The 12362-nt window shown below is 41.1% G+C and overlaps 1 protein-coding gene across 2 annotated transcripts; it reads left to right on the top strand.

Moving 5' to 3' along the window:
• Positions 1-958: 958 nt before the first annotated feature.
• LACTB2 (lactamase beta 2) lies at positions 959-12160 on the top strand. 2 transcript variants are annotated; one of them, XM_083748047.1, is made up of 7 exons: positions 959-1122; positions 2632-2792; positions 4764-4890; positions 5337-5515; positions 7188-7336; positions 10510-10591; positions 11914-12160. In XM_083748047.1, exons 1-7 carry the CDS (start codon positions 1001-1003, stop codon positions 11955-11957), a joined length of 864 nt encoding a protein of 287 aa, XP_083604173.1. In that variant the 5' UTR covers positions 959-1000; the 3' UTR covers positions 11958-12160. The 2 variants fall into 2 exon arrangements, with proteins under 2 accessions (XP_083604173.1, XP_083604172.1); XM_083748046.1 differs by having other exon boundaries at positions 960-1122; positions 2629-2792.
• The last annotated feature ends 202 nt before the right edge of the window (positions 12161-12362 follow it).

The raw sequence follows: 12362 nt of genomic DNA on the forward strand, positions 1-12362 counted from the left end.
TCTAAAGCCTTTGAGGTGCCACCAGACTCCTTGCTGTTTTGCTACAGCTAAATCTCCAGAAATTAATTCTGGAGTAATTTAAGCGTAATCGTATTTTTCCTTGCTTTCCCGGTTCAGTGGAGCAGCGTTATGTATTGCTCTTGGGAGAGGAGAGGGGAGGAAGAGAGGCACATTTAAGGAAATGGGCAAAAGTAAAATTTAAAATACACACGCTAACTGCACGCAGTTAAATCCAGTGCGTTACTTAGAACGCCCCGTTCTGTCAAGCGTGAGACTGTAAACAAACCCCGCTGGGAGAAGCAGTTTGTGCGGGGACTCGAGTGTAGAGTCACACGGAGTGGCCAGCTTCCGGGTTAGTTTTCGACGCCATTTTTGTTCACCGTCAGAACTGAAGTGACAGAAAAATTAGGATTTTAGCGGTACCTGTCATCATCTCCCTTCTCTCATCCCCCTCACGAATGGAAACAACAAAGAAGACAGGATTCGTGCTCCATCTTAGGTCGTCTTATTCTGCGCTCTTAGGTCGTCTCCTGCGCTCTGAGAAGAGTTTTGTGTCAGCGACTTTTGGATGGGAAATCCAAACCAGCCCCACTTCTAACCTACAATATATGCTGCCCTACACTGCAGGGGCTGTCAAAAGCCGCTTTAACTCCGCCACATCTCCCCGCTCTCCAAGTATACTGTGATATTAGCTGCGATCTCTAAAACGCTCAAACGCTTTCGGAGGAAAACAAGGCTCGTAAGAAAGCCTGCGTTTTGAAAGTGCATGAACATGCAGCTGCTTTTTCTTTCTTTCTGGGCGTTAGACACACACACACACCCATCACATCTACCCTAAAATCCAGAGGGTTCTTGTAAGCTCTCACTCCTGCCCAGGGAGGCGGGTGGGAAGTAGTGTCGGAGGTAACCAGGAAGCTGCTTCTTTAGCGGTAGCACCTCTACAGAATTCCTATCTCTACGTTTCGGCCGCTCAGCCGCTGGAAGAAGCCCCGCCGCGAAGATGGTGTCTGTGCTGCCGCGGGTGGAGAGGCTGTCGTCGCGGGTGGTCCGCGTGCTGGGCTGCAACCCGGGGCCGATGACCTTGCAGGGCACGAACACCTACCTGGTAGGGACCGGCCCCAGGTACGTAGCAGCCCCCGCCGGCCTCCCCAGGAGGGGCCAGCGGAAGAGAGTGGCTTATAGTTCCCTTTTACCCTGCTGCTAAAGTAGCGATTTGGAGCTGGCTTCGGATAACTGTTTCATGGGCAGGGCATCCTTTGCCCGTAATAGCTGCATAGGCAGGCAGAAATTCAACAGGTGGGGATTCTTCCTCACCAGAGTAGGCGTGTGTGTGTGTATCTGTACATATACATGTGTGTTTGTGTGTGTGTGAGCACATAAGGTAAAAAGGTAAAGGACCCCTGGACGGTTAAGTCCAGTCAAAGGCAACTATGGGGTGCAGCACTCATTTCACTTCAGGCCGAGGGAGCCGGCGTTTGTCCACAGACAGCTTTCTGGGTCGTGTGGCCAGCGTGACCAAACTGCTTCTGGCGCAACGGAATACCGTGACAGAAACCACACAAAAACACAGTTTACCTTCCCACTGCAGCGGTACTTATTTATCTACTTGCACTGATGTGCTTTTGAACTGCTAGGTGGGCAGGAGCTGGGACAGAACAACGGGAGCTCACTCGTTGCCAGATTCGAACTGCCGATCAGGCAAGCCCAAGAGGCTCAGTGGTTTACACCACAGCACCACCCACGCATACATACCTTTGTGAGTGCATAAATACACACAAACACAAACACACATTTATGTAGTGAGCCCCCCATGTTTCACGAGTTCAGTTGGTACGGCGCATGCACTGCCTGCAGAAGGTCCAAGGTTCAAACCTCAGGCATCTCCAGGTAGGATTAGGAAAGATCCACAATGAGATCTCTGCTGCTGCTGCCAGTCAGTGAATACTGACAGGCATCATTTTATTTGTATGCTGCCTTTCCACAGTTCAAACCATTATCAAGGTGGTGGCTTTCAACATGAGAAGAATGCATAACTGCAACATAACAAAAGTGGTCATAAACAAACAAAACATTAAAAAATCTTTCACCAAACTGAAGAGTTTCCACATAAACCAGGACAAGATCTCAAATAAAGATACTGCACCAAAAAAACCAGTAACAACGCGTGCACACACACACCCCGCAACAAAAAACCCCAAACAACATCGCAGCCCAAGAGTCTGGTCAGCAGCCTCATCTTTGGTAGCTGGAGTCAGTCTGGGCCCTGCCTACCCAGGCCAGGTAAGAAAAAGCCTACAGGGCAAGGAGCAGGTATTTCAGGACTTGCAGCCAAGATGCGCTGAGGACTGAGATAAAGGGTGTCATTAGATGTAAAGCAGCTGCAGGTGTTGTGAAAAAAGCAGAAGACCTCCCAAGTGAGAAGAGCGAACCTTTATTTTTGAGAAATGATCCATCAGGATTCCCACTTGTGTAAGGATGCAGTGATGTTCTGGAGTAAGAAAATATTGCTTTCCATGTCACAGACATTTTGTACTAGGATCCAACCTTACTTTTCTATTAATTGTGCTTTGACTTTTCCAGTTATGGTGTCTTTTTGGGGGGGGGGGTGCGATTCTGTCTTTAATACAGAAGGATCCTTATTGATACAGGAGAACCAGCTGTCCCTGAATATATTGGCTGTTTGAATCAAGCATTCAACGAATTCAGCATCTCAATTCAGGAAATCTTAGTAACACACTGGCACCAAGATCACACAGGAGGCATATCTGATATTTGTAAAAACTTTCCCACTAGTAAGCAGTTTCATTATTTTTGTTGTTGTCTAAAATGTCTATATTCTGTTTTTTATACAAAATGTATCCAAGATGTTTTTCAGTACTTCAATCTGACATTAAATACTGTTAAATAGCAGAAAGATAAAGTAATAAAATTATTGCTGGTAAACACTGAATGCTGGCAACTAACTTCTACATAGTTGATTGTTTACTTCACAGGCTATAAGTAAAACCAGCAAGGTAACAGTTTTTGCAATATAAAGTACATTAGTCTGTGTAGCTATTTGTAATTGTTTTTTTAATACAGTCAAACCTCAGAACCCGAATGTAATCTGTTCCGGAAGACCGTTCGACTTCTGAAACGTTTGAGTTCCAAGGTACAGCTTTCGATTGGTTGCAATAGCTTCTTGCACTCAAACGGAAGCCGCTTTGGACGTTCGAATTCCGAGGATTGTTTGAAAACCGGAACACTTACTTCCGGGTTTTTGGCATTCGGGAACTGAAACGTTTGGCAATGGAGTCGTTGGAGTTCTGAGGTTTAACTGTATGTGTTTATTGTTAATGTTTTATTGTTAATTGTTTCAGTACGTTTCATGGGAAACAGCTCATGAAGTGAAAACAAGACTGCTTTGCTATGCTTATAAAGTCAGGAAATTTAACTTGCGCGTTTTAAATTGGCCAGACCTCTTGCAAAGCCATTTCTTTGCATGCTTACTCATAAAAACTGTTTCTCTTGTTAGCATCATAATGGTATAAAAAGTTGCCCTGGGCAACTAAGTGTGTGTGCGTCTACATCCTTTATCTGTCAACCCATCACTACCAAATGTATGCCATTCTTTTCAACCCAAATGTAAAGTGTATAGGACAGCTTGTTGGCAGGGCATTGCTTGGTCGTTATGGCCGCCAAGTTGCCATTAGTTTTAACATTACCCCTAACCTGTAGAAGAAGAAAAACTAAGAGACAGTGTGGGTGCATGGAAGGCAAGGGCCCTTCCAGATTGGTGGAATTTTTCACAGGTGTCTTTTTGCAATATGTCATTGACAGAGTCATAGTGCATTAGTCCACACATAATTTCATTAGTAGTTCTTCAATGGTTCCCAAGCATTACTGCATTATTGCCATCTGTGGGGAACATTTGGGGTCTCTCCAGATGCTCTTTCTGTTGTGCATTCCGTTCATAATGGTACCAGGATAATTGTATGCAATCCTGCTTTCAGTACTGTTTGCTTCTGCAAAAGTTCTGAGGTGGTCAAACTGCTTTACTTGGAATCGGTGTATGTCCTGTACATTCCTGCCAAAATCCTATTCTAGTGTTTGTTGTGCTGTCGTGCAAGAGTGCCCCTACAGACAGCAATTATGTGTCGGGGAAGCATTGCAGAACAACTAGCAAATTGGAATGATGTGTGGCTGATCCAGTGTAAATCCATCACTGATGCACTATGACTGAGTCAATGACGTGTTACAGAATACACCTGCAAAAACCAGCCCCAGTCTGAAGAGGCCTGAGTGATATGAAAAGTTACAGGATTTCAGCAGAAAGCTACAGAACATGCACCATTGGGAGATGAAGCAGTCTGCCTTTCCATTAAAGAGAGCAAGAGTCTCCTAAACACACTGGACTCTGGGTTATTGGCCCAAGCATCTAAACAAAAGCAGTCATGTTTCATACCTTGTGCTAATGTTAGCCCAGGTCCTATGAATCATTTGCCTCTCCTCCTATAAGCATTTGCTGGGGCACACTTTATCCTTATTTCATTCCAGAATCTTTTCATTCATTTCTTAAGAGCAATTTATATGACAAATGTCTGTAAAACAATGTCAGCATGCACTTTTGGGAGCAATGTTACAACATGTAAAATAAAGTAATGCTGCTTTTTTATTTTTGTGTTTAAAAACTAAGATACTGTGATTTTTCAGGAAATTTTAAATAATGTGTGACTAAGCTGCTTCTAAAACATATTTAATGCCACATTTCTTTTCAAAACTAGCTTCTGAGTACTGCATAAGCAAACTTCCACGTAACCCACACTCGGAAGAAATAATAGGAGAAGGAAAGCAAAAGTATACATACCTTAGAGATGGAGATCTTTTAAAGACAGAGGGAGCTACTCTGAGGTAACTGATAACTTCTGCACATTGACCACTGTATGAAGATTTTCTCTTTCATGTGCAAGATTTTTAATATTGGCGCAATTATGTATTTTATCATGGTATTATCTACTATATATTTAGGAAAATTGTGTGTATCTGGGTTTGGATTGGACCCAAACCTGTCTGAGTTCTTGGGTTCTTCAGGAAGACTGCTTTTCCAAGTCCCACAAACATCACAAGTGCCTTTAGCAGGAACACAAGCCTGTCTCTGTTAACTTCCAAAGACAAATGAAAATTCATGTTTAGATAGGCCTTTGCCTTATTCAAGTAGTTTTAACTCTACCACAGATTCTTAAAGCTTCATGTTTCATGCTTTTTATATGTATTTGTATTTCTTGTCAGATGCCTTGAGGGCTCTATTGTGGAAAGGTCAGGTATGAGTTTAATAATCTTTTTTTGTCAATCTGCAGGGTATTATATACCCCTGGACATACAGATGACCACATGGCTTTACATCTCCTAGAAGAAAATGCTATATTTTCTGGTGACTGCATTTTAGGAGAAGGAACAGCAGTGTTTGAAGACCTTTATGATTACATGAAATCGTTAGAAAAGCTCCTAGAAGTGAAAGCTGACTTAATTTACCCTGGTTAGTTCCACATTTGACCTGAATTCATAACACACCACTTCTTGACCTCCTCTGGTACAGTTCTTATGACTAGAACTGTTGTTCAAAATCCCTAATCCTTTGCTCTACATCGCCAGAGCCCTCTGATCCTTCTGTTGATTGTTGTCCTTTCATGGCAGGTTACAGCAAGCATAGAGAAGGTCTCCTGTGTCTCTTGAATCCTGTTTACAATGTGTTTTGTGATGCTTTAGCTTTCCTATTCATAATAAGCTGAAATTGCTGCCTGAACTTGCACTACGTTTGATTTTTTTAAAAAGTCTTGTATGTTGCCAGAGTGCATCCTAGATTTATGGGCCTTATTGCAAACCATTTAGTGCAATATGCAGTGAAATAGTCCCATTAGCACAAGGGCTTCTGGCTGTGCATTCCCTCTCCTCTCATTCCCTAAATTTGTTCTGAGTTTCTCCCCAACACTCTTGGCAAATAGAAATCCTTGTGCTATCAGAACTACTTTGTTGGATAGCACCCATAGTTTCCTAGAATCTATTGAAAATTATCGAGAGGATACATAAAATGTAACTGCCAAAATAGAGAAGATGCATTGTGGTGCCATCTATCTGTGAATCCTTGTTGAAATATATGGACACAGACTGATTCGGTAACTTTTTTGTTGCCTAACATCTACCATTGGAATCTCTGCAGTGCTCAAACTACTGATGACAAAATGTCATACTGAATTAAAGAAGAGCCTTCTGGATCAGGCCAAGCATCCTGTTCTCTTAGTGGCCAACCAGGTGCCTGATACCTTCAGCTGTCTAGAGAGCTCCTGATCTCTGCAATGACTTTGTCCTTTTCCTTTGATGCCCCTTATGACTAGAAGTGCCTCCCAAGATGCCTTCGTGCAGTCACTTCCCTTAAGTCCCTCCTTGAGATTCACCTGTTGCAGGAAGCCTCACACTACATAACTAAGCCAAAATATGTGCAATTTAAGTAATCACATACTAGTCCTCAACCTACTGATACCTCTGCTACCCCCTCCCGTCTTCTTTTGTCTCTCAGTGTCTATTTTAGTTTATAAGTCCATTGAGGAAGGAATTAACTATACCTGTTCTTTGCAAATTGCCACATACATAGATAGCACATGACCATTTCCTAGGGTAGGTGTGTACTAATGGTCTGAGTTGTGAAAAGTCCTTTGGCCACTAGAGGGCCAACATTTTTCTTCACATTTGACCTAACAATTCAGAGTTCAGTGCTTAAAAGTGACTATAGAGGAGATGTTAAAGATATGGGGTGGTATCTGATGAACTTGGAAGCGGGCCTGTTGAGATCAATAGACATGGTTTCAATGAGTCTCCTCTGAGTATGTGTTTGTCTGATGACACCCTAAACTGGAAATCATAGTAATATTAACGTAAAGGCTTTGCTCTTAAACTGTTTTGTTTTTGTTTGTTTTTGTTTCAAAATTTTAGTGTTGTGGTGATCTAATGCAACTGCTAGGGTAAGAAAGTAATAATACCTCTAAACTTACTGGTGCAGACACCAGCAAAATCAGAAGATACTGGAACCATACGTGACAGCTATGCCACTTGCTTTGAACATCATAATAACAAATACTGCAGCAGAAGTAGAGATTGTAAACGTGTATCGTTGTTGTAGTTTTTCTATATTAACCACTTTTTTCCCCTTACAGGACATGGCCCAGTAGTAAAAGGGGCAAGAGCTAAAATTCAAGAGTACATTTCTCACCGAAATGCACGGGAACAGCAAATCCTCAATGTCTTGAAAGAGAATGCTGAAAAATCTCTTACAACACAGGAACTTGTGAAAATTGTATACAAGGTAGCTGTCTAACTGACTCTTACTTTTGAATTAGGAATAAGATGTTTAATTTCCCTAGTAGAAGCAGTCACAATAAAATGAATGGTTCACAAACATCGTAGTTTCTATGACAAGGAAAAAGTGACGTGTGTATGTGTTCACTGTAGCAAGGCAAATTGGAAGCTGTCCTGTATCTAAACTTTTTAGTTGGGACATTAAGAATTTCATCAATTTCCTTTTTTCCCCAGAACTAAAATTATTTTTGCAGACCCTCTTCAGGAAAAGCAGAAAATGCAATTTGTACAGTATGCGGTATTACTGCTATGTGATCAAGGCTTCCTAAGCTGATACACCAGCAAAAATATTAGGGACACAGAAGCTGCCTCATCTCTAGTTAAGATTGTTGGTCCATATAGCTCAGGGTTGTCTACACGGAGCAACAATGGTATTCAAGACCTTCAGGCAGGGTTTTTTCTCAATCCTAACTGGAGAGGCCAGGGGTTCAACCTGGACTTTCCACATACAAAGCATATGAACTCGCTGTTGTTTAGTCGTGTCCGACTCTTCGTGACCCCATGGACCAGAGCACGCCAGGCACTCCTGTCTTCCACTGCCTCCCGCAGTTTGGTCAGACTCATGCTGGTAGCTTCGAGAACACTATCCAACCATCTCGTCCTCTGCCGCCCCCTTCTCCTTGTGCCCTCCATCTTTCCCAACATCAGGGTCTTTTCCAGGGACTCTTCTCTTCTCATAAGGTGGCCAAAGTATTGGGGCCTCAGCTTCACGATCTGTCCTTCCAGTGAGCACTCAGGGCTGATTTCCTTCAGAATGGATAGGTTTGATCTTCTTGCAGTCCATGGGACTCTCAAGAGTCTCCTCCAGCACCACAATTCAAAAGCATCAATTCTTCGGCGATCAACCTTCTTTATAGTCCAGCTCTCACTTCCATACATCACTACTGGGAAAACCATAGCTTTAACTATACGGACCTTTGTTGGCAAGATGATGTCTCTGCTTTTTAAGATGCTGTCTAGGTTTGTCATTGCTTTTCTCCCAAGAAGCAGGCATCTTTTAATTTCGTGGCTGCTGTCACCATCTGCAGTGATCATGGAGCCCAAGAAAGTAAAATCTCTCACTGCCTCCATTTCTTCCCCTTCTGTTTGTCAGGAGGTGATGGGACCAGTGGCCATGATCTTCGTTTTTTTGATGTTGAGCTTCAGACCATATTTTGTGCTCTCCTCTTTCACCCTCATTAAAAGGTTCTTAATTCCTCCTCACTTTCTGCCATCAAGGTTGTGTCATCTGCATATCTGAGGTTGTTGATATTTCTTCCGGCAATCTTAATTCCGGCTTGGGATTCATCCAGCCCAGCCTAGGACCCTTTATTTATTTACTTACTTACTTACTTACTTACTTACTTACTTACTTACCACCCTGTACCTGGAGGTCTCAGGGCAGATCACAGAACAAAATCAAAATATCAAACCACTATATATATAGATATATATATATAGATATAGATATAGATATAGATATAGATATAGATATATATTCAAAATAAAAACAATAACACAATATCAAGCAATCCATAGTCTGTTGTCCACTACCAGTTGGCCAGGGAAGAAAAGCAGAAGCTCAGCGGTGTTTTTTATATGATAACTATAATTATGGGAAGAATACATTTGCACAGTTCTCTCTCTCTTTCTCTCTCTCTCTCTCTCTTTCTCTCACACTAAGGCTGCTTGAGGACAGTAACATTAACATGATGAAGGCGCTCATGTACTTAATACTATGAACACACACAAGTCTGTAAAATAAAATAATAATAATACATGTGATTACCAGATATTGCGGGGGAAGCTGGAGTATAAATATAATGACAATAGCCCAAATCCAAATAATGGTGTAATTTATTCTGTGAGTCCAAGGAGGCTTCAGGTTTGTGTTTGGTTCTTTATATCTGCCCATCTCCCCAGTGCTTGATCGCTTACTGCTTCTGAAACTGAGGGAAATATTTAAATAGCAGTTCGTAATCTGGTGTGGGGAGGAGTTATCTGGAGAAAAGATGTCTGATTTGGCCACAGTGACACATGCCTTAGCTATATCCTGTTTGGATTACTGTTAACGTGCTCTTTGTGGGGCTGGCTTTGAAAAGTCCTCAGAACTTCAATGGAGTCAAAGAGCTGCAGCCAGATTGTTGACTGGGGCTGGTTATAGGCAGCATATGACTCCCTTGATACAACAGCTTCACTGGCTACTGGTCTGTTTCCAGGCACAATTCAAAACATTGGAAATGACCTACACAGCTGAGGTCCAAGCTATCTGAAAGATCGTATTCTCTCATACAAACCTGCCTAGGTTTTGAAACATTACAGGGAGGCCCATCTCTTGGTCTTACCACCCTCACAAGCACATTTGGTAGGGATATAAAAAATGGCCTTCTCAGTGGCTGCTCCCAGACTTTGGAACTCCCTCCCTAAAGAAGCTAGACTGGCTCCCTCTTTGCTGTCCATGTTGGCAGGTGAAGTATTTCTTTCAACAGCCCTTTGGGAATTGACTGCTTTTAATCAAAGGGCTGTTGTCGTGCTGTTTTTATTATAATTATTGGTATGTTTTAAACATATTTTATATTTGCATATAATTTTAATTCTGTTGTATTTTAATTTTAATTATGGATTTTTCCTGTGTTTTTAGCGGTTCTTGGTTTTTTCCTGGAAGCTGCCTTAAGTCTTGTCAGGGAAAAAGGCGAAGTATGAATATATATTAAATAATAATAATAAATGTCAAAAATTACATTGGGCTAACACAAGCTTCTTGTGTGAGCCTAAGCAGTTCTTTATTTCCCTGCTAATAAATATATGAATAGGTACTGCAATCATACCGCTTTTTTCCTTTATCTGTTTGTCAAGAAGATGGAAACCCCCAAGAGTGCTTTAATTAGTTCAACATTTGGCTCTGTTCTGTTCTTTAACTTGGCATTAGTGTGCTTGTGTGACTTTTTAAAATCCTGACTGAAATGAAATTACCAAGATGCCATTTTAATAGTGTTGCCATTTAACAGTTCAACCTTATACATCTCAACTCAGAAATAAGACTCTTCTTTTTTTATCCCAGTTGAACTTCCTTACAGATAGTGTATATAAGACTGCTTCCTAAACGTGTGGTTCATGTGTTTTTAATTATTTTTTCTCTAGGACACACCTGAACACTTGCATAAAGCTGCAGAGATTAACCTCAGCCATCACTTGAAGAAACTAAAAAAAGAAGGGAAAGTGTGTAAGTGGCTTTGTCTTTAACACACATCTGTTGTATTCCAGCAGCATGTTTATGATCCAGTTTTCCAGAATTTTTCTGTGTCTAAGCCCAGGGGAGGGCAGAAGGTAGATCTGGAATGTACTATTGGATGCTTGTACAGTGGTACCTCGGGTTACAGACGCTTCAGGTTACATACGCTTCAGGTTACAGACTCCACTAACCCAGAAATAATACTTCGGGTTAAGAACTTTGCTTCAGGATGAGAACAGAAATCGTGCTCCAGCAGAGCGGCAGCAGCAGAGGCCCCATTAGCTAAAGTGGTACCTCAGGTTAAGAACAGTTTCTCTGGAACGAATTAAGTACATAACCAGAGGTACCACTGTATACTATAGCTGTCCATCATGCCAATAAGGTGTTTTTAATGCAAAAATTCTTTGTTCCCAAATGATTTTTTTTTTTGCTTGAATTCAGAGACCCAGATCTGCACAGAGCCTTTTGAATAGTTCTACACTGTGGACACACATATTTTATTTATTTAAATCAGGGGTGGCTAACTGTATTCAGCCCAAGGGTTACAATGACTGTCAGTCACCTTCCTGAGGGACATATGCCAGTAGTGGGTGTGCTCAGTGTTTTCTCGCATGCACACATACACACTCCACCCATACAGATGGCACAAGCACACTTCCCCGCTCCCCAGCATTCACACGCATCCTCACCGCACATGCTGGCACACAGCACTCTGTTTCAAACACACACAAATGCAGTCATACACACACACACACACACACACACGTTTGGGCACAAAAAACCCCAGCACTCTTCCTCTCCCAAGTAAGGAAAAGGGTGCTTACAAAGATATCCTCGCCCCAGCAATGGAATGGGGGAAATGCTGCCTTTACTTTTTCATCTCCGCTGCCTTTATTGGCAACTCAGTCCTAGGTTATGGGCATACTGCATCAAAACAAAGCCCAAGAGAATTCACTGGATCATAAATAATCATAGAACATCTCTGAACTGTAAATGTTAAGCTTCCTGCTATTTAGAAAAACAGCATTTTGGAACTTTAATAGAGGATAACTTGTCAAAATACTTAAATGCCTCACTAATATTCAAATAGTTTTAATGGGCTTTTAAAAAAATATTCAGATTACTGTTTTTTAAAAAATCATATTCCCAAATTGATAATCTTTGAAAGATGCAATATACTAACAGAAAAAATTGAGATTAAAGTTGTGCTTGTAAATCACTTTCTGCTTAACGTCTTGCATCAAAAAACTTTTGTTTTAAATGGTAATGTTTTCAGATACCAGCTTATTTAATATTTTCTTCTTCTTTTGCAGCAAATGAAAATTCTCCCAGCTTCAGTTGGAAAAGCAGTTTATAGACAAAACACAATAATAAGTGTGAGGCTGATGTTCTTGTGCCCTCCCTCTAAAGAAGTACCAAATTGTCAACACAATATTTTTTTTCTTGGCAAAAGATATTTTGAGTACTTCGGCATAGCAAGAGTAAATTCATAAAATCTGACCAAGTCACTTAATTCTGTTTTTCAGCAAAATGAATAAAGTGCAATTATTCACATATAAATTATTGTGTGTTTTCTTAACTAGAATTTCTTAATTATACAGGCCTTCCTGTCTAAATAATGGCATGTCTACGGTCTTATTTTGTGAAACAGCAGAACTATTGTAAATTATTTTTATTTGTGGTGATTTTTTCTTTTAAAAATTGTTGTATATCTCTTCGATTGAGGTAATAAATTCTTTAAATAAATATTTAAGCACACCAC

Source organism: Podarcis gaigeae, assembly GCF_964106915.1.
Source record: "Podarcis gaigeae genome assembly, chromosome: 7".
Lineage (NCBI taxonomy): Eukaryota > Metazoa > Chordata > Lepidosauria > Squamata > Lacertidae > Podarcis > Podarcis gaigeae.

Excerpts from the sequence above, each read along its gene's own strand:
- LACTB2 (XM_083748046.1), top strand. The coding sequence starts at position 1,001 with ATGGTGTCTGTGCTGCCGCGGGTGGAGAGGCTGTCGTCGCGGGTGGTC. Across the intron at positions 5,516-7,187 it reads AGCTGACTTAATTTACCCTG|GACATGGCCCAGTAGTAAAA; the intron begins GTTAGTTCCACA and ends TTCCCCTTACAG. Across the intron at positions 10,592-11,913 it reads AAAAAAAGAAGGGAAAGTGT|CAAATGAAAATTCTCCCAGC; the intron begins GTAAGTGGCTTT and ends CTTCTTTTGCAG.